This window comes from Apteryx mantelli, chromosome 18, assembly GCF_036417845.1.
Source record: "Apteryx mantelli isolate bAptMan1 chromosome 18, bAptMan1.hap1, whole genome shotgun sequence".
NCBI lineage: Eukaryota > Metazoa > Chordata > Aves > Apterygiformes > Apterygidae > Apteryx > Apteryx mantelli.
In genome coordinates this window covers 10952583-10974660 of record NC_089995.1, presented here as the reverse complement: position 1 = coordinate 10974660, position 22078 = coordinate 10952583, and the positions used below count along the sequence as shown (strand labels likewise).

The following is a 22078-nucleotide window of genomic DNA, read 5'->3' as shown; positions in this document are numbered from 1 at the left end:
AATTGCTTTATGCAAATGTCTGAGATGTGCATGTAAAGGGTGTGAGTACCATTCACACTACATCACAGCTTTCATTCTAATGGATCTTGGTTAATCCTTTCCAAAGTGTTTCACAGTTCTTGTGTTATATAATCCATGTTTGCTGCTACTAAGCTATGCTCATGAATCCCTTAAAATGTAAATGATTGCTCTTGGCATGAGGAAGAGAAGGATTCCATAATCTTGTTCTTATAATAGATATTCCAAGGTGGTAAAAACAAAACAAACAAACAAACAAAACCTTATTACTAAAGAACAGAGTGTCCATCTGACGAATTTAAGTGGTTTCTATTATTGACAGTATTTTGTTCCACTAAATTGGGTCAAATATCTTATTTCCTTTTAATCAATTTCCCTGGAAGTTTCCTTTATTTTTCTCTCCTTCTAGTAGATTTTCCCATAAAACTAGACGTTCTGAGCCTATGATGTGTGACACATTAATAACTACAGAGGAAAGAGCTAGTCATTTGAAAGAATGTTGTCTTGGCAAACCAGTGCGTGCTTTTCCTTGGCTGTGAGTTGTGCTGGGTGAATATAATGGCAGGCAAGAAGAGTCCTTGCTTATTGAGATTAAAAAGCAGTAATGAGTCGTATCTTTGCACTTGGGAGATACCCACTTGCAATTTTAACCAGGAGCGTGATTATTACAAGAGTGGCATGGTTTGCAGTTAAATTTAAAAAAATTCCCCCCCCTTCATTTCAACTGCAAGACCGTCATCCGATTTGTCATAAACACAGCTGACACAAAAACAGATGCTTTTTCTAAAGTAAAAATTTTCCCTCTCCTAAAACACAGAGTTTAAAAGTTAATTTTGACATTTGCCACTTTTAATGCACAACCAGAAGACTTTAGTCTGGAAACTCTGAGTCAGACAGAAGGAAAGCTAGTGCCCACCCTTTCTGCAGGCTGCAAGCCTTGGTATGAGAGTGAACTCCTATTTACTTCTTGTCTTTGCACTGCTGCTGTTGGTAGAAGCAAGCAACCCAGTCTATTATGCAGGCTATGGATTTCTGAGCATAAATTAAGCTCAGCAGATCTCCTCCACAAGGGATTAAAGGGAAATGCCCACAGAGATGATCGACAGAGAAGTGAACCGAGGCCATGGTTTTCCTGTCATTAATCACACGCTGGTTTGGTGAGCTGGCTGCAGTTCATAGAAAGTATCATACTTATCTGACACTGCTGCCATCAGTGCTTGTCACCGTGCCTTCTCGAGGACATCATACAATAAATTATGTGCAGAGAAAGGAGGTGGAGAAAAGCTCTCTCTTCTTGGCACTTTTCTTTTGAATGGCTCTGCACTAGTTGTTGGTTAAGTCTGGCTGGCAATGAATTGAAAAGTGTTGTCATCACATACCGGGTTCTTTTTGTGGCTCTTGGGTGTATTTAGATCACAGTTTCAAGGTTTCCCATCTAATCACAAAGGTTGGAAACTTACTTTATTTACTTGATCCTCACATAAGCCTCCCGCTACCCCATACTCCTATAGGAAGATCATCCGATCCCCCCAGTTAGAAGATCATGACTTGATGTGGTGCATTACTGTGTCTGCCTGCCTGCCTCCTAGAGCTGTTTCCTGGCCTTGGTCTCCCCCAGCTTACCACATGCAGCCCCCAGCCTCTCTCTGCCTCCCCTTGCTACCTTCCCAGCAATCTGCATCCCACCCGGAAAGCTCAGAGCGCTTTGGCATGTGATAGATGGGATCAAAGTCTCTCAGGACATTAATGCGTTGGATGAGCGTTGGGCACGGGAGCTCTGCTCCTATCAACCCTGCCTCAGGCAAGCAGTCTGCCATAAATAAACACCCGTCACAGGAGGAAGGAGATATTTACTTTGGCTCATTAAGGTTTGCACTGAGGTGGAAGAATTAATCCGACAACAAATTACGCTGTTGTTAAGGCTCTCCTGTTGCTTCTAGGTTTTTTTAGCATCAGACACCCAGCTCCACCTGCCCTTCGCAAACCTGGCAGGAGTCAGTAGCTTGAGCCAAGGGCCTTTGGGGCTTAGGGGGACAAGTCGGGAATGGTGAATCCCAGCTCAAAAGGTGGTTTACTTGGCTTGTGATGACAATTAGAGGTAATTAGAGGTAATGCTGGCTTTTCCTTCACTGAGTTGGAGGTGTTCCTCAGTCTTGCTCCTTGTGACCACCCAGGATAAGACCTGTCCTTAAGTGTGTTCAGCTGTAGGGACTCTGGATGCAGTTTTGCAGTTGTTAGAAAGACGGTATAGAGCAGACCTTGCTCCAGCAGTTATTCTTTGGCCCCTGTTTCCATAGCAGTGTGCAGGGAGGCTTTCAGGCACCCAGCAGAATAAAGCACTGAGATACTGTGCTGTTACACAGCTGCTGCAGAGGATCTCCGCTGTGTAAGTGGCAGTCAGATCCATGCTGTTCTGCAGAGAGTTCACAAGCCTGTTTCTCCCAAAAGGCAGATCATGTTAGCATTACTGCCTTGCCTGCATTCCCCAACCAGCCCTCCTTCTTATTGCACATGCAGGGAGAGTGATTGCTTAGACGGTTCCTCTCCAAGGGCTGTTAAGAGACGTTTAGCTTCGGTTAAGACTCCTCATAAAACAAGTCAGCATTTGGGCAAGACAAGGCAGTGCTTGGAAGTCCTCCAAGCCGAGGGAAGGAAACACGATGCTAACGCAGGGCTCGCGCTGCTCATCCAAGGAGATGTGTAACAGGAGGAATGCTGAAGGGGAGAGCTGCACGGAGTGGAGAGAAGGGGCTCTCAGGTGAAGCCAAGGTTACTTAAGGAGTACATTAGGGAACACAGCCGAGGGAATTAGGGAGCACGACTGAGGTTGTTACTTGGAACCTACCAGCAGCTATGGGTACCTCTCCCCTGGGCGAGATCTGGAGCCGTGATAGACTTGTCCTAGCAGTCGCCTGTCTCATAATATCGCTTTGTCTTCCCACAAACCCATCAGCCTCTCTGCTAGAAAAGGACCTGACTGTAAATGCTCACGATGGCTGTGGGCAGGTGGGGAAGCCAGCAACACCTTCGCCCTGCCTTGGCATGCTCCAGCCTCCAGGCTTGTGCATCCCCTGGGCAGCGTTTGGCCTGTTGGGCTAGAGATTTAGGCTGGCTTAACCTTCTCCTCTACCTGCTGGCATAGGGAAGGGGATAACTAGCTCCCCACCACGAGATGTAAGCCCCTTCTGCTCCCTGCAAGTGCCTTTGCACCCTGCAGCGGGTTTGGCCAGGCAGCGGGACTGCCGGGAGCTGCCGGGGGCGGCAGGGCAGGGGCCGCGCTTGTCCGCGGCCATGGCTCGCCGGAGGTGGTGTGGAGCATGCAGACAGCAGCTCCCTTTCTCTCTCGTGTCGCGGCGTGCATTGTATTTCTTGGCACCAGGCATCCATGACATCTTGATTTGCAGACAGTCAAATAAAATAGAAAAATAATGTCCCTTGTTAATAGGTTGACACACTGCTTCAGGCCAAGTGCAAGTATTTCTATAGCATTTGCTTTGCTGCCTTATGTCAGTAACTGTTGCTATTGAAAGTAAACACCCCAACTGGTTAAATCAACAGCGTTTTGTTTATTCAAAGCTCATAAACTCCGGTAGCTGTAGGTCACTTTATGAAGTGCCAACCCCTGGGGGAAGAGAAGGAATAGTGTGAAATTATTGCATGCAGTCCACCCATCATGAGCCTTAGAGGAAGGGGATTTATTGGCAATTAATATTTCTTGCAGAGGAAAATAAAGCAATCCTATTGAGGCAGCTCCACACCGAACCTTGAGCCTCCTTACTAGTGGAAATGGGGAATGGGGTGAGACCTTCTTACAGACCTGGACAAAAAATACTGCCTTGGAAAATGAAAAGCTTTTTTTTTGTTGCTTTAGAAAGGGGTTTGCAAACCACCTAGTGGGAGGAGGAATGTGCAGCCAAAACTGGTCAGAGGAAACCTAGTGCTCAGGAGGTAGCAGCATTCTCCATCTATCCCTTTATTGTGGTATCTACAGGAAAGGAAACTGAAACACCTCCAACTGGTATTTTTACTCTTTATATTTTTAGCTGCATAACTGTATGTGCAGTTCCAGCTGTGCACCAGAGCTGGGTGCTGGCGGGCACATCCCTGCTTCTACGGCCAACCTGTCTGCTGAAGTGAGGCCCAAATCGCTAGGGCTTCATGGGATCCAGCCTTTGCCAAGCAGTAACTGTGCATGGGAAGCACACTGCGTGGTTAAAAAGTGCCGTGTGCCAATCCTGCTGCACATTTAAAGCATACCTGGGTTTTGTATACCTGCCGGCAGGACTCATTCCGGGTCGGGGTGAAAGCATCGGTGGAAGTGCCGGCTCTGCAGGCATTCCTGAGCCAGCTTTGCAGCGACCTGGAGCGCGCTAGCCGTGGGCCGTGGCAGCATGGAGGGTAGCCACGACCTCTCTCTGCACATCGCAGGCTTCCAGGCTGTGCTGCCCAGAGCACCGACGCTAGCCTGGGGGTGTCCATACGATTTTCAGCATTTCCTAAGAGCTGGGTACATGCACGCTTCCGGTGAGCATGCTGTCCTCTCCAGCTCCCTGGTAGGTCGTGGCGTACACAAACACTGTGCTCTATGGAAGCTGGACAGAGACTTGGTCTTCAGCAGTGATTTCCGGCTTGCCCAGATCCAACTGTAATTAAGATGAGTCAGACGGTTATTTCCAGGCTAAAATTTGGCCTCCTTCGTCCTGAAAAAGCCTTGAGAACCATTGATCTGTAGGAAGTCAGGTATAAAGCTCTCTCTTAGCACACTGAAGTCTGTGGGACATGAAGGTTAATCTGGAATTTTGGCAATTAGAATCACTGTGGAAGTGAAATCTGTGGATTGAGTAGGAATAAATACTGTCCAGGGCAAAGTTTAAATACGTTTTCTCTTGACTATTGCAGATATGTTTTTAATGATTGCTATTTACTCTTAAGCCTTTGAGCTTACAAATCTGTCTTTGTGGTAAATCCAATTATGAACTCATCAAAAATTTAAGTATTTAGGGAGAGGGATTAATCATACAGCCATGTGAAATAAATTAGCAGCTTCTGTGACAATAATCTGAATATATATTCTTAATTGGCAGTATCTTAGCCCAGCTGTTTTAATATAGTTGATGGGAACAATGAGTCATGAGGTTGTTTTCAATAATTTTTAAAAAATCTCTCTCAAATGGCATAAGAGACTGATAAATGTTGAATTATTTATATTTTTAACAAGAACAAAAGCTCTGTGTCATGACTGGCAGGAAGGGCTCAGCTGAGCTTGTCTTCACTGGAAAAATTTTTCTCCTCTTCTGCGGAGACCTGTCCGAAACATTAATGCTCATGGTTTTCCCACCAAATACTCTAGCCCTGGCATTTTTTCTTGTGAGTGACAGAACTTGTACAGCACTCACTAGGCCAAGAGCTGTTGTATTTTAGGCTTTCTAAAGGGTGCACAGCAGTAAAAGGGTGCCTGGACAGACTTGCAGAAAGCACAGCTTTGCTTCTATGTGAGAGGAGGCCCAGCACCGAACATATAGGATAACATTTCCTTATTTTTGGCTCAGCAGTGAACGGTGTTCAGTGAAGGGAAGACACAAGTGCTCAGGGTCTCTTGGGAGCCAGCTCTTTGTCAGAGAAAGTTAAAATCCAGCCAAGACAGCTGTTAAATAGATGAACGGCATCCTCTAGAGGCCTTTGCAGTTGGGGTGGATGAATCTGGAGGAGTTTGAGTGCAGGTCATGAACTCGCAGCTCACCAGACCCAAATTGCTGCCCACCTGGTCTGGTCACAGGGAAGTTCATGATATTTTCCAGCTGTCTATGTGCTAGGGAAGAATTCTTGCATCTTCGCGTTTTTCGGCTCCTGCTGCTTGTTAGCAAACTGTTGAAATAGGATTGCAGGGAGGGAGACCATGACTCTCTGAGCTTTTCTGATCATGCAAATGGCCCTTTCAATGGAATGAGAGGGAAGTAGGTGGAGAGATGGTGTTACCCTTTTATTTTCTGGCTGGCTGCAGAAATGAAGAATTACTTGCCAAAGTTGCCCTCCCAGCCTGTGGCCAAGAACAGTGGAGACCTTGGAAATCCTTGGTTGCATACATGCCCATCTAGGGTCTACCCCACCCAGGCCATAACCAGAAATACATCTTCCTTCCAGCCCTCCCTGCATTTTTCTTTGTCTTTTATAACCAAACTCAGTCTGTAACATAGGGCCCTGTTTCTTGAATATTCAAGCTGAGGCAAAAAAACCTTGCAAAAAGCACAGGTGGCAGCAGAACCCCGGCACAGCCCCCTCCTGCTCGCCAGGGCTCTGGGTTGCAAACGCCACTGTGTGATGACCCTTCTTGCTGTGTGTGTCAGGCACTCCTCGCGCACAAGGAGACCACAGTGTTGTTGGCACACAGACCGTTCCAAGCCCGACATCTACTGCTTGTTCTGTAAGAAGCGGTGGGGTTTTGTAGAAGGGTTTTATTATTACTATTTTTTTTTTCTGAAGGAATTCAGCATTATTCAGTGGAATCCTCTCTGCAGGTGGAATTTTTGGGCTCCAGGGCTGTAGTGTGCCTGCACTTGAAAAGTTGGCCATTTATTTGGAAACAGAGATGGGCAAGTTCCAGCTCATTCATCCAAGCTGTCCTTTCTCAAGGACAAGGAGTAAGGCCAGCACAGCTGAAACACTGCAGCCAGCTCCTGAATGTTTCCAAATAAAATGCCTTGAGTAAGTTTATTTTTCCCTCTCAAACCTAAATTTAGCACCCTGGAGAAGCTGCTTTGGCAGTCAGCAGATGGTAACGATGACAAGATCGATCTGTGGATAGTTCTGGGAAGATTTGGAAAGTCCTGGTAAAATATAGTTGATTTCATTCATGTCTGCATTTTGTCCACAGCCCAAAGATCTGCTCATGAACTTCCAATGGTCGAAAGACAAGATATTGATAGCTGCCTTGTTTATGGAGGACAACAGATGATCCTGACTGGACAAAATTTCACAGCAGAGTCCAAGGTGGTGTTCACAGAGAAAACTTCAGGTAAGACAGTTTTCTCCAACTTTCCCTAATGTGATAAGGCAAATGGTTAGTACTGTTTTGTCTCATGGTCTCATCCTAAGAATATTTGTGCTCACGAGTAACTCTACTCAAGTGAGTAGCCCCATTCAAGTTCATTGAAGCAAAACCGAATCTCTTGAGGTAACTGCATAAGAAAAATTAGCCATGGGAGCAAACATCTGCATTGTTGGCCTTTAATTTTTCAGGCAGTGTTGAATAGTAAATCAAAGCCATGTCATAGGGAAGGCTTGTAAGAATGCAGGCATTGAGAACTGGCAGAAACAGGAAACCTTATCAAAGAAATGGGATGACTGTTACAAGTTCCCCTGTGCTAGTTTTAATCTCCTGGTTAGTGAACAGTACTGTAGAAATCATAATTGAAATGAACATTTTTCATTGCAAATGAACTACAAACAAAGGTTGGGATTTCCATCCTTAAAAGTCTGTGGGGGAGAAAATGTGCATAATGCATATTTTTGTGTCAAAATAAAATTATCTTCACACTGAGATGGAAGAATACATCATTTCATCTTCTATATTGCTTCATATATTTTTACATTGATAGTTTCCACATTGCTTCTTAGAAAGAATAGTTTTAAGCATAAACAAGACCAAATATTTCCCCACAGTTTGAAGGGGAAACAGTGCCTCCATGGGCAAATGAAATTCAGGGATTTGAAACATGCCGAGGTTAAATGGAAAATAATCCAAGATGTCACAGAAAATACACAAAAATCTATTTTACTGACTGGGAGCCTGCTTCTGTAAGGCGTCTTTCTCTTCCATTTTGATTATCTCTTGGCAGCCGCTGAGATCTTTGAAGGATTTGTCTCTAACTTCAGCACGTATCCCTGAAACATATCATCAAAATTTTCACGAAGCATTTGTATTTGCAAGTCTCACCTTTGTGCTCACTGAATATTCATTGCTTTCATGCATGCAGATTTGCATCTCCCCAGCATTACCCTTGCAGGCTGAGGCACCCGTTGTAATCACGTGGAGATCTAAGCGTGTGCATCCACGTGCATGTGTCCTGCTATCTTAGTGGGCAGTTCCCTGCTTTCCTTGTATAATCATAATACAAAAGGTCCCAAGGGAGTTCTCCAGTGAGCAGTCCACAAAAGGAAGGATCAGACTGTAGCAAAAAATTCAAATTCAGTTCAATTCAGAGAGTCCCCTGTCACAGCAGAAAACTATTTTTTTCAGTAGAGCTACTTGTTTTAAAAATGTTTTGATGGAGTTTTCAGATAATCTTACTAGCTCTTGAAGAACCGCAGAGGGGGAATGAGTGGCAGATTGTAGATTATCTGTTTTCTCTTTACTTCTTGTCTGCTTATTTGCTCAACTTGTACAGACCCAGCTCAGGATGATCCCAAGCCCTGACTGGTGTTACAGGAATATAAATAATAGAATAATGAATGGTTCCTGGTCTTTATTTAGTTGCCTAGCATCACCTTTAATGCCTTTGCTGAACTTTTTATTGTGCTTTCATAATGGCGTGCCATAATAAACATCACCTGATTTCTAACCCAAAGAATACCCAGCCCCAGAAAATATGTTTAGCATAGTCTAATGGTTAAAGTGGGTAGCAGAAATCCAGGTTTCCTTGTTTACAGGAGAAAATGCAAACAAATGCACTCTGCTGTAATTAGTTATCTGTTTTGTCAGCACGGATACTCATTTCTTTTCTAATATCGTATGTATGCAGGCATTTCATCTCTCTTCACTAAGCAGTATGTGTATTTTATTGGATTTTCTAAGCCTTTTGCAAAGGGGTATTTGTTTCTTTAAAAATGGTCTGGACTTGTTTAACTTACCCTTCACTAGGCTTTATTTTTTTATATTCTAAATAATGTGCTCTGGAAGGATATGACGATGTCCAGGGATCAAGAACGCACTTTGCAAACACGAAAGGCCAGATTCTGCCACCCTTCACTCCTGCTGATTTCAGCAAGGCAAAGGACTGTGCAGTTCAGGAGAGTAGCAGCCCGTTTAACCAAAACTGCGCAGTCCCTTTGTGCAGCTAAGAAAACATGTTGCTCTTAAGTTTTCTGTCAGAAAACTAAGACAGGGAAGCAGAAGTGATCTGTCCAGTGAGTTGCAAAAAGAGATCTGAGAAATTTCAACCCCTGAGTGAACAGCATGTGCATGATTTATAGGGTCTTGCCTTTGGCAAAAAATAAAAATAGGGCCAATAATTTCTGCCTGTGGGCATCAGCTGGTGCAATGGGAAGACAGCATGGCTGTGGGTCCCACTTTCACCACGGACCGCCACAAAGTTGTGCGATTTTACAGCAAGAATCAGAGCCTTGGGGCTGCTGAATGGTGAAGGTTGAGCTGAGCGCTCAGTCCGAGCCCTTTTCTTGGCACCCTGCGTTTCCTTGCAAGCCCGTGTGTTAATTCCTTCCCCGCCGTGCTGCCACTGTTCCGCCGATGTCAGTGAGCCGGGAAGGTGCTCGGGAACACGCTTGGCAGCCCACAAGGGTACCTACCCCAGGAAGGCTTTGTGGTAACTGGAGGAGAGGAGGTAGCTCTTAATGCCCTTTTGAGGAAACATCTGAAATGCCCAGCGCCTATTTCCACATGAGAGCAGAGAAGGCTCTGGCTGGGACAGATGTTTGAAAGTAGAAAGAACAACAACATTTTCCACACTAAATCTAAAGCTTTTCTTCACCACTGGATAAACTGTGTTTTTTCTTTTTCTTTTTTTTTTTTTTTTTACCTCCTGGTAACCGAGAGGCATGGCTTCTCCCAAAAGCGGTGCCTGATCCGGAGCCGGGATTTCCGTGCTGGTGTCCCATATCCTGCACGTTTGGCCCCACCACCCCTCGGCCGCTGCCGTCCGTCTCTCTCTGTCGGCGGGATGCTGAATAGACGATTAGCAGAGGGAGAATGTGGAGGGTTGGAGGCCCACGTTCAGCTCCTTGGTCAGGAGCTTGTGTACAGCTTTGTGGTTTGCAGTGTGTCATCTCTGGGGCTCTCCTCCGCGCCGAAGCCTAGCGAGCTCGCTGCAGAGCCGCGCTCTCTTTTACAATGCAGCCATCCCTCTTACAGACATCGCACTGAAGTGCTTTTAAGGTGAAGATTGCTTTCTTTAATAGCACACAGGAGTATCTTAAGGTGAGGGAGGTGAAGGAACTGGCCTGGGTATGCAGATCACGTAGGGTCTGACCTGACCCTGGCTGACTGCAGTAGATTGGGAATTAAATCTTTGTACTTGGGTCGTCAGAGGTTAATGAGTGTCCCAACCTGCTTGAAAATCTCCTGATTTTCTCTTATGCACCTGTGACCTTCAGCTTCCTTTTTTATAAACGGTAGAAGATTGAAATGATCATTTCTGTGGCCATGCCTAGTCATTGTAGCATCAGGCTGCACGAACAGAGAACAAAAAAGGGCACATTTTGTGGCCCGGATCATCAGTTAGAAACGTGGAGGCGCCTGCTGCGTTCGCCTGCGAGCGCTCGCTTGCTGCAGCTCAGGCCCGCGCGGCGCCTTGCACGAAGCCCCGATAAGCTGCTACGAAGCAACCGAAGCCACAAGAAACAGCACGGTGGGCGGATGGCGCCGTGCTCGGGTGACCCTGTCATCGGTGCAGCCTCTTCCAGAGACGCAGACCTGCACCTTGGTGAAGGCAGGAAGATGCCCCAGCTCTCAGGGGACGCTCGGTTTTCTCTGAGTTTCATTTTAGCAGCATTCGCAGTTCCCGCTTCTGCCATCAAGTTTAGCTATAATGAGAATTGTAAGACAAGTAGCATAGACAAGTGTCTAGTTGCCTTGGGCATGTTATATTCTGTAAAACGCTTGGCTTGGCTTGTTTGTCCAGTATTTAAGATGAGGGCGGCAAGACTTTTTTTTTCCCCCCACCAAAACAGGCATTTCTTGTGCAGTGAGAGTTTCTCCTGTTACCTGTTTCATAACCACTCCAAAATCTGGGTGTACCGTGAATCTGGCATCAGGATCAGTGTCTGCAGTGACCTGGCTGTTAAGGAGGTCCAGCTTGGTGTGTTAGAAAGCAGAGGGAAAGGGCTTCTGAGGTTCACAGCTATAAATCAGGTTTCACCCTCAGATTGGCACTCAAAACCTATTGTATTTTCCTCTGGATTTTGTAGGCATTTCTTCACTCACCACTAGCGACACAGAGAAAAGAACCATTTCATATATGTGACCAAAATCCAACATACCTCTAAGAAGAGTAATGAATAGTTTTTACATCTCTGCTCCGCAGCTCTCCAGATAGCATGCTTTTCCCTAGAAATAACTGGAAAATGAACGAATATTCCCCAAATTAGGCTGTGATGGCATTATGAAAATAACTGGCTTGCTGTAATATACTGACTGCAAATTCCTCCAATTAACTCACCACCCAAAACTCTGTAGAAGACTGTCATTTTAAGCTCACGACAGGAAACGGTAGCAGGAAGTGAACTGAAGGGGCTGGAGCGAAGCGCTTGGGGTGAGGGCGATGGGAGAAAGTGCTTGTGTCTGAGATGCTGATGCATAAGTGTCAGTCACTTTCTTAATGATAAGGTTTACCAGCATGCAAGCGTTCTAGTTTTAGGTTCCTTTTAACATTATCTCTTCCTAATGAAAGATTATAATCTTCAGTGGCTGTGAGCCGGGGGAACTCATGAATTTGGTAGAGTCAGCCCAGCATGCAGAAGCAGAGTTTGGCTCAAAGAGTTTTAAGATCCAAATGTTGCTTTAACTCAAAGAAACATAGCTGAGCTCATCTGAATAAAAATAGCTAAGGGGAAGCAACTGGATCTGATTGCACAGCTAGAAATTTTTGAAGTGTGCGTATTCTTTTAATTTTGATCTGGAAGAGAGGGCTCGAAAAAGGGTTCTTATGGCTGACAAGGATTTTGAATGTCCTGAAGATCAAGGGTGTTAGCATTTGCTTGGGGCCCAGATGTTACAATGCAGTTAAAAAAAGAAAAGGTTTGGAATTCCCCTTTTTATTTGTTTTAATTATCATGTAATAATTTGCAAGTCAGATGCTGTTGGTTGCATTGTGTTTACTCCCATTTGTGTACTAGTTACTGCTGCTCTGCTGCAAGTGATAGGGAAGTTTCATGTTTCTCTGGGAGAAAAGTGCAAATGGACTGTGCTTTCCTCTGCCAAACTCTTATGGTGGCCACATGGACATCATGAATCATCGCTAGGACAATGTGGGTGGTGGAGGAACAACCCAAACAGAAAGCGTACGTCTTTGGAGGGAATCCACCATAAATCTCACAATTCGACTAGGCAGTGTAAAGAGAGGAGGTGGCGCGCTCTGTGCCCTTTGAACTGGTGCAGCTGTCAAGGTCTCTGCAGCACAGACTCTGAAAGTCCATTTAAAAATAAATAAATCTTTCCAGCCTCTAGATTCAAGGAGTGGCATTCTACTGCCTTTTCCCTAGAGGTCCTTCACGTGTTCATCTTCACCTCAGTGAGAGGCTCGTGACAGTGGTTTCGAAGGGTGCTGGTACCTGGAGCAGGTGAAGGTGTGCACCATGTGAAGGTTCACCCTGCTCGCTGCAGGGTCGGGGCTCATCATTCCAAAAAAAATCAAATTATTCCAGTTCTTTGAAACATACTCCTTCCAGTTCTAAAAGCAAGCGAGCAAGCAGGCACTGCAGTGATTTCACTCTCAAACTTGCATTTTTCAATATTCCTGCTGTATCACATGCAAGCAGATGAGCACAGCAGCACTTTCTGGTTTTGGAGTTTCCACTCTCTAGAAAAATTCTTGTTTATAAAGCTCAATAAATTGGACTTAATGATGCTCTCAGTCTTCATGCACTGCTCCCTGCAAAACTTAAAGGAAATCACAGCCCACTAGAAAGCTTTTATATTCACAAATTATAGCTGGGGAGAGTGAAGATTTGTTAAAGTATATATTTAATTATAGTTAAAATGCTCAATAGATAAAAACGTAAAAAAATTAAGAATTTATAGCTTCTTACGCAGCTCCCTTCTGGCCTGCAGCTGCAGCGGTAGCTCAATGCTTCTGGGTGTTTGGGCACCAGGATTTGCCTATGAAAAGCAGCCAGGGAGTCCAGTGAAACGGGGTAAAGCTGTTGTTAATGGGCTGGGGGAGTCCCCAGCATCCAGTTCAGGACCTTTTGGCTCTGCGCTGCCAGGCCATAAAGGGAGGAATGGGGCAGCCTTGACAAGGCGGGAGTTAAAGAGAGACAGTATCTTACTCTGAGCCTTAGCTCCTGTGGCAGTTAAAGGCTGAGTCCCCAAAAAGTGTTTCCCCAGATCCGTGGCACATACTGGCTGACGTTTTATCAAAAGTAAAGCAACTGTTGCAAGTGCTCTTGTATGCAGTAGAGAAAAAAAGTAGAAATCTCTGGGAATAGTTATAGAATTAACAAAACTGACAGCGGTACTCCTATAATCTGAAATTACTCAATTTGTTTGGAGCGTGTGAAGTTCTACACAGAATAGATTAAATAAATCTGCTGTCTTGCTGTTTTCTTGGTAGTTTAGATAAGCACACAATCACTAGCACTTTCTCTGCTCTGCTCATTTTGTGGCTGGAGTCCAGCATTTAAAGCTGGATATTTCTAAGTGGATGCACATCTTCTCCACTCTAAACCTGCAGAGCGATGAGATGATGCAGGGGAATAGATTTTAAATGTCCCTGTTGGGAGGCCCATCTGATTTTTACATTAGCTAAAGGTGACCGCCTTACAGGTTAATCTCCTCTCCTTATGCCTTGCAGCGCACCTGAGTAAAGTGGCTGCAAAGTGGAGCCCAAGACCTGCTTGGTTGTTCTCGCGCCAAAAAGATGTCAGACTTCAGCATTGAGGCACAGAACTAGGGAGGAGCAGGGAGGTTTTGGCCTGTTCAGTTTTCTGTTTGCTCTTTTTAAGCAAAGGGGGAAGGCATCTCAGTAAGTCCCATCATTTGGGAACTCTGAAGAGTACCAAGCGCTAATCAGGCAGATTACAGTTCGCCCTGTCGTGCTGTGCAGGGTAAATGGGACACCTCCTGCTTTTCCTTACTTTTGCCATTGCTGAAAGCTCAGCAAACCTTTTTGCCTGCAGATTTGCCCCTTGGCTGAAATGCACTGCCTGCCCCAGGTGTTCTTGTAATCCCACGGGGCAACTGGCAGGCATTAAACTGGGGATCTCAGAAAAACACTGCAAAACAGGAAAAAATCTAAGGCTCACATGCTCAAAAATGCAGAAGAGTGTAGCTGCAGAAATTGAGTTGCCATAGCTGTTAGAGACTCAGCGAGACAGGGTGGAATCCAGTGTTTTGGAAGGTTTCCTCGTATGACACAAGATTTTGGAATTTTACAGCTGGTAAATCCTTATTAACATAGGCAGCCACTACTGGCCTGGATTCCCTGGCTCACTGTTTACTATGGGGGCGCCTAGTGGAAGTATGCCTGGTCCCGATTATTCCCGATTATTTGAATCTTAATTGTTTAAAGAGAATATTAAAAAATAATAAGAATTCTTGGAACAAACAAAAGGCAGAGAGAGAAGCTCCCATCACCTGTTGACAGAAAATTGATCATGTAAAAAGCTGGCATGGGGAGTGGAATTCCCTATTCTCCCACTTAGTCATCGCATCCTGATGTGACTCATTTTATTACATGGAGGTTCCCAGTGGTTTTATTTTGAGTGGAGCTTTTGTTTAATAATTTACACACACACACACACACTCACACGTATAATCTTAAAAAAAACAAAAACAAATCTGTTTCAATGAATTGGCATAAGGAATTATTTGGAAGAGCTTTGGAATGACAGGCTGCCCCTGCTGCTTCACTACTTGACTACTGTATCTATGTTTTATTTTAGTGCGAACTGAATTCCTCAACAATAGATGGGGGGAAGTCTCCTCTAGACTTGTTCTCACTGTGCAAAATGTCAGATTTGGGGCTGGGCTGGGTGGCGGATGACTAATCTGTTGGCCTTTTACCTCCCAGACCTTGACTTGTATCTTTGGCCTGGGTGACTCAAACTCATGTTCCAGTGAAATGAAGGCACTGGCCTCAGCTCACCATAAACAGAGCTTAATTAACTGCAGTGGGCAGTCTTGGTTCAGAAAGAAAAAGAAATCTGTGGAAATGAAGCTCAGTGAAAAATTCAATAGCTCTTCTTTTGTGAGTAGTAAATTCATTCATGCTGTATTTGCTCTAAAGTTTGAAAACTATCCCAAAGTAAAAGCTCGTAAGAAGACAAGTGCTTGGGGCCAGATTCTGAGCACCATGCGTGCTGGTGTGAAGCAGAATAACCTTCCCAGCTGAAATCACGATTCGTCCCCTAAAAGAGTAGCAGAGACTTTGTGCAAGTTTTCCCCTGCCTGCAAGGTTTTCACATCTCCAAAGTGCTGTCTGTTCTGCTAGGAAGCATTCATTTTTATTTGCTTTGTTCTTGGGGTGGCTTAAGAAACCTTGACTGTTTTCCAGGGATGCCTGTCTGATAAAAGCTGACAGAGATAATCTTTGTGTGTTTTTGGAAGACCTTCCAAGAAACGCAGTGAATAGGGACAATTCATAGCTAAGCCCAAAGGAAACTCTGCAGAAATGTTTAGCGAGGGCAGCTGCCCCACCAGCTACCGGGCTCGGTTTCTTTGGAGAACTAGCCTGGTTTGCTGCCTGGGAAGAAGGTAACAGGTTGTTCATTAAGTAATTTGTGTAATGCTTGACTGAAAAGCAATGTACATTTTCAAGCGTAAAATCGCGTGTGGGCACAGAATCACATGCAGAATCAGCACAATAGTACACTTAGTCTTCAGCTGGAGAGACTTGCAAAGAAAATTTCCTGAACCTCTCAGTCCATCAGTCATGTTTGTTCAAATAAAGCAGTAAGTTTGTTTCTCCACTAGTTACTGACCCCGAAGTCATGAGTAAAGGATCATGAATAATGTGTAAAGGCTGTAACCGGTTCGAGAGAACCTTTAATTGGCTAATTAAAAAAAGCCCTATAGGGGACTGCAGAGAATCACCCAAAATGTTCCTAATGCAGCTTGACATTTTGATTTTCCCCAAAGTTTGAAACAAGACTTTTGGTATGATCACAGTTTGGGTTAGAGAGGGTAGAGTTACTTTCTTCCAACAACTCATTCATTCCTCCAAAGAGTGCTGACACAATCAGATCTCTCATCAGGGCTTAATGCTAAGTCTCATAGCCCTGAAGCAGCACAAAAATCTCTATTTCCTGAACGTTTCACTGACCTGTGGTGTTAAAGACTTGCCAACTAAGACAAACCATTAAATGAGCAGGGAGCCACAACAGTAAAAATACTGCAGGAGGCAGCCATGGCTGGTAAGACTTCGGGGTTCTAAATCCAGAAATATTTTATCATCTTTAGTGGAACCACTGCTCTTTTCATGGATTTGACGACACGCTCCTGCATGAGCCGTGTGTGTCGTGGGACCACCTTTGCAGTGGCGCTGGCCAGCGAGTGCAGCTCCCTGGAGAGGCCGGGCACCGCTTACAACTTGCAGCGTGCACGGTCTCTTCATCTTCACACTCGCACTCTTATAATACTTCAGCAAAAATGATGCTATTGCTGATTTGCAGTTTTCTTAACGTCTCTGTTGAAGCAGGTTTAATTTGTGCAATAATCAGCTATTTGTAGACTTTAGATTAAACTATCAGCCAAGCTGGGGCTTAGTCGTCTTGATTTGCAAGCAGGGAGACTAGCGGTGGTTTGTCCCGTTTGTAATAATAGGGTATAGGGTAATTAAGAGGGTAAGAATAAGAGGGTAATTAAGTCTGACAGGGACCTCAGCAGGTCACCTAGCCCAACCTCCTGCTCCAAGCAGGGCACATCCGTGGCGTTCAGGCATCCTGGGTCCTGCTGTTGTCTAAGCGTTATTATTTCTAGTACATCCATTTTCACAATGAAAATCACATCTTTGCTGATGACTTTCTTCAAACATTCACTTCAATGAATTCTAGAAATTCTCATGTATGCACATTTTAAAGACGATAAATGTGCTAAGCTGATGGTTTTGTGGAAGTTTTCTCTGTTCAAAATTTCCCCACATTGTGCTATGGATGGACCTTGGACTTCTTTTTAATATATTCTTCCTGCTTTTGGTTAGCTCTCTGAGTGTGCATAATTAAGAGATTTCTTGCCATTACCAGCAAAAATAATAGGTTAAAGTTGAGAGCTATTTACAAACGCAGCTGTATTTTTCATTTTATTCATGACCACCTGCATCCTTCTGCCAGAAGCTCGCTGTAACGTGTGTATCCAGAGGGGTTAAAGCAAAAGCAAATATTGATCGTCTCGAATTAAAGTTTGTACATTCACAGCTATAAAAGTGAAGCAGTGAGACAGATGGAGCCACATCATGATATTTAAGCATAAAGGTCAGTGAGTGAGCTGCAGAATGGTTATATTCAACAGTGCTTTGGTGCTTAAAGACCAGGAATTGTCTCTGCTGACAGATCTGTTAGAAAACTGTTTAGCTGCCATGAGCAGGAGTATATCCAAACAGAAGCATCCATCATCATTAGAACGATAACCCCAAATACATTTATTCCTTGTTTGGTTTTGGTTGGGGTTATTCTCATTCATACTCCTAATCCCCACAGACTTTGGACTCAGCCTAAGCATCATTTGATTTTTATGGTTGGCTTCATTAGCTTTTAGTGCAATTTCAGTGGCTCAGTTACTAAATCAAATCAACTGTAATTGTGGTTGCATATGCCTCACAGGTCGCCTGAACACGGCAGATGACTTTGAGGCCCATTTCTCCTTCATTTTATGTGTTTTGGACGGGCAAATCCTTTTGATTTCTACCTTCTATGTGAAGTTAATGCTGTTATATCAGCACAGACTGTTTGAATTTAAGCAGTACAGGAACAAAGATGAAAACGTTCTGCCTGGAGGAAAAACAGTGTCAAATATTCCTGCTTGGCTGTCCTTGCTGTCAGGACATCTTCATATTGCACTGCTTAGACAGTTCCTGATGCATGTCTCTAGCCGAGCTGTTATTTCGTGACATATTTTGTTGTTTCCTCCTCTTTCCTTCAGAGGGCTATAAAAATTTCTCTAGCTTGGGTTTTTTTGGGATGTAGGAGGTCTCTTAATACCATGGTTGCTCTTCACAAAGCTTACCTAGACGGGGAACCGCCCTGTCAAGCATCGCCGTGTCCGCACGCGTCCCCAGGGGCACCTGTGCGTGCGGGCCAAAGCGTCGCGCCGGAGCCGGCGGCCTCCCGAGCGGGTCCCCTGCGCGACGGACCACGGGCGGGCTCGTGCTGATCGGAGGAGCCGTCCCTGTCCCCGTCCCCGAGGGGCAGTGACTCAGCCGGGGCTGATTCACGGGACCTTCCTCGCCGCCTCCTCGCCGGGGAGAGCGGCGGCAGCGACCGAGCCGCCACGTCCGAGCCCTCGGCGGGGCAACGCCGGCTGCAGAGCCGAGCACCTCTGCCAGCTCACTGTCCCCCTGGAGCGGGGGACAAGACCAGCATGAAAATGCAAAATGCATTTGAAAAATACGCTTTCATTTCCCTTTTTGCCAGAAGCAGAAGTGCTTAAGTAACAGAGGACAAAAGCAGCTCTTGCAGAATTTCCAAGAATCAGGAAAAATAAAAAGTTCTGCGAGAAGAGGTGTTTTTCTCTGAGACTTCCACTTCTCTTGTGCCAAACCTGGGCACGCAGGCTGGGAACCTACCAGTAGAAACGCAGCCCGGGAGATTCCTCCCCCTCTCTAAAACAAACAACAGGCTTGCGGCTACAGTATTTTATGTCATGTCAGTTATTTTGGATACGTGTCCCCTATTCATTTTAAAGTCAGACTTTCTAAAAGGTACAAAGCAATTTTTTTTCCATCAGTATTTTTCTTCAGAAAATTACTTGGTTAAAAGACTCAGCACAATATTATAAAAATAAAAGGGGTAGAGACTAAAATCTAAAAAAAAAAAAAAAAGGAAAGCATTGCTAAAAGGTATTTCTATGAAGGGTGGGTGACAGTGGGTTTAAGAAGTATTTTGTAGCCAGACGAAGCACCCAGTCTGTCTGCAAATATTCTGCCACTACTAATGTGCTGTTATAGCACTGCATTACTTTGATGATATTTCATAGGAAGAGATCAAATTTTATTTTGCTCTATAAATACAACTTTATGTATCTCAGAATTGAGACGAGCTGCATGGATATAATTAAGAGCAGAAAGACTTCCAGTGGGTCTGAGACAAAAGCCGTTGCACATGCAATGAGCTACTGCTAGAGTAAATATTTAGTCCGTTATAGTGCCTGAAGCCAGGACTGAATGCCCGTGGCACATGGTGGAAACCTGGAGCGGTGGCAGCGCAAAGGTGCGTGTCCGCTGTCAGAGATGGAGGGTTTGTTCCTCGATCAGAGGAGATGCATTGCTAGATAGCATGTGTCTGGGTTTCATTTTGCATATATAAGAAATGGCTATAAGTAGTAAGAACGCTTGCATAACACAGAAATCAAGCACCCTATATAGCCAGCATCCCAATTAAGGTAGCAATTCTGAAAATGAACCCAAAGTGGCTCAGGTTGCATGCTGCAATCTCCAGGCACCCAATATCAGCTTCATTTTTTTAACTAGTCCTTCCTCCACCTCCTCACCCCCTCTGCCGCTTACCACACTAGCGGGGAGCCTTGTGGTCTTAGGTTAAAACAGTGGAAAGTTTGCTGAGCTGCCGACCAGTGTGATCATAAACGAGTTATCTGACCTTCTAGTGCCCCCCACCAGTCAAGCTGGCTGCAATCAAGTTTGGCAAAAAGCAGATGTTGCACCTGTGCTGAATATTTCATTCCTCAGTTCAGCAAATTTCTTTATATACATTTAATTTTAATATGTATGTAAGCCTTTTCCTGCCCAGAGAAGTGTTCAATGATGTGTTAAAATTAAATGGTATTACTTTTGGTTAGGACTGGGAAGGTGCTTATAATTAAGTCAATTTTGAGAGCTTTGCTAACCTGATGCCCTTACTTTGTCCTTTTTTTTTTAAGTCAAGTTTTGTGTTTAAAAAAAATGCAGTGAAGTTAATACTGTGATATTCTTTTAGATGGGCAGCAGATCTGGGAAATGGAGGCAACAGTGGATAAAGATAAGAGCCAGCCTGTAAGTATGCAAAACGCGGGATGTCCTCTCCTTGAGCGTCTCAGACAGCAGCTTGTATTCAAGGGGTAGTTTTCAAAGAGTGTCTCCAAAGCAGAAAGAGCAACACAACTTGCTGTGATGAGCAAATGTCAAATGCTTCAGCAGTAAATGTGTTGCAAAAAGAAACTATTCATTTAGCAGTAACCCTCAGCAAATTGAACAACTGCTAGATTTTGTGTTCTTGCAGAGGACTCTATTGTATCAGCCCAGTTTTGAAAGCCCTCTGCAGGATGCTGGCTGGTCTGACTTCCTCTCGCTTGTGTGGAAGTCTTGGGTGCTCTGTACTTTGCAGGGCAGGATTTGTGCTATATTATTTAAAATTAACATTGATCTTTCAAGGGAATGAGCCTCTTTGTTCACTTTGCTTAAGGGGACCTTACTGTAGTTGTTCAGTGCCTTTTAGGAGCTAGTACTTACATTGCCATGGGCCAAGCCTGCTCTTGCGGAAGACGACGGGACACTCACTGTTAATTTCCATGGAAGGGGGATCCGGCTGTGTATAAGTAATAAGCCTACAGAGTAATCAAGTTTATTGTAACAAAACCAGAAGAATTTCTGCAACGCATACATGTTTATCAAGCACAGTATGATTAACAGCGCTGCTGCAGCCTTTATGACCATTCTGTGTATTTTATTTGTAGCTGAGACTTCTCTCTTCATGTTCAGAACAACATCAATACCACAGAGGATACTCAGAAATACCAGAAATTTCTAATAGTGGAAATTTTCAGGTTCTGCTCCATTTGCCCTTTCTTTCCTTCTTCCTCACATACCCTTCTTTTCAGGGATGGATAATAAGATTCCTTTTCCTTTACCCCTGAATGCATAACAGGGGAGACGTACCTAAGAATCTGCTGTTAGCTTCAGTTGCTAATCAGATATTTTTTGCCTTTTGTTGTTTCAGAGTATGCTTTTTGTAGAAATACCAGAATACCGTAACAAGCACATCCGCACACCCGTGAAGGTGAATTTCTACGTCATCAATGGGAAAAGAAAAAGAAGCCAACCCCAGCATTTTACCTATCACCCAGGTAATTCCCAAGGACAGAGCACATTGTCACTTATTTCTCCTGAGCAAGATTTTATTTTCTGCCATGCTGTTTTCTTGCCATTATCTGGTGGTCCAAATTTTACTAATTTAATTCAGACACGCAGCTAAGCACTCAACAACTGTTTGGTTTAAAGGATGTGTATGACTTAGGAGCAGGAATTTCCCATAAATCTAAGGGGCCAGATATCCTGGCAAGGGACTGATCCTGCCCCATTCAGCTGATGAGAGTTTGCCAACAGCTTCAATGGGAGCAGACTCAGTCTGCGACATGATGTGACCCTGTGAAAACAATGAGCACTGCCTTCCTCAGTTGACGTGTGCCACAGTAAGATAACATCAGATCTGGGAAAATAACAAGGGCTTGGTATGGAGGAAGAAGAGCAATATATATTCTTCAGAATGAGGCTGGTTGAGAAAAACATGAATGCTTTTCTGATGTTCTTCCTCTTGGGAATTGATGAGCAATCTCACCATAAATGCAACAGGATTACTAATGAGATTCCCAGAATTTCTCCGCTTTGGCTGGGAGAAAAATATTGTGAGAAAATCAAAGTATTGTGCTTGCAAAAACCAGAAAGCACAAAATAACAGTACCAGATTTTTTGCAAGCTTCAGAATGGTGTCTTAATTCCACTGGTTTCCAAGGATGGGCAAACATTCGTACTGGTTCTTATTTCAGTCTCTTCTAGCCTAAAATTCTCTGCTCATCTCCCTGAATTTATGATTTATGTAGGGTATTGCTGTTTCGTCACACATGAATCATATAGTTGCTACATTGTTGCACTGTGAAATAGTATTGAGAAAGATGATATTATTTCAATATGAACTTTCAAATAGACCGCTTCAGAGAAGGAAACCTTATACTTCCAAAAAATAACCC

At 44.3% G+C, this 22078-nt stretch overlaps 1 protein-coding gene across 4 annotated transcripts in view; it reads left to right on the top strand.

The window, feature by feature from the left end:
* The window catches only part of NFATC2 (nuclear factor of activated T cells 2), an 86655-nt gene that overhangs the window by 26834 nt on the left and 37743 nt on the right, over positions 1–22078 (top strand). For all 4 annotated transcript variants that reach the window (XM_013951419.2, XM_067308017.1, XM_067308019.1 and 1 more), the window contains exons 5-7: positions 6890–7030; positions 20053–20108; positions 21052–21178. In XM_013951419.2, coding sequence (XP_013806873.2) covers positions 6890–7030; positions 20053–20108; positions 21052–21178 — 324 coding nt within the window. The remainder of the gene's footprint in view (positions 1–6889; positions 7031–20052; positions 20109–21051; positions 21179–22078) is intronic.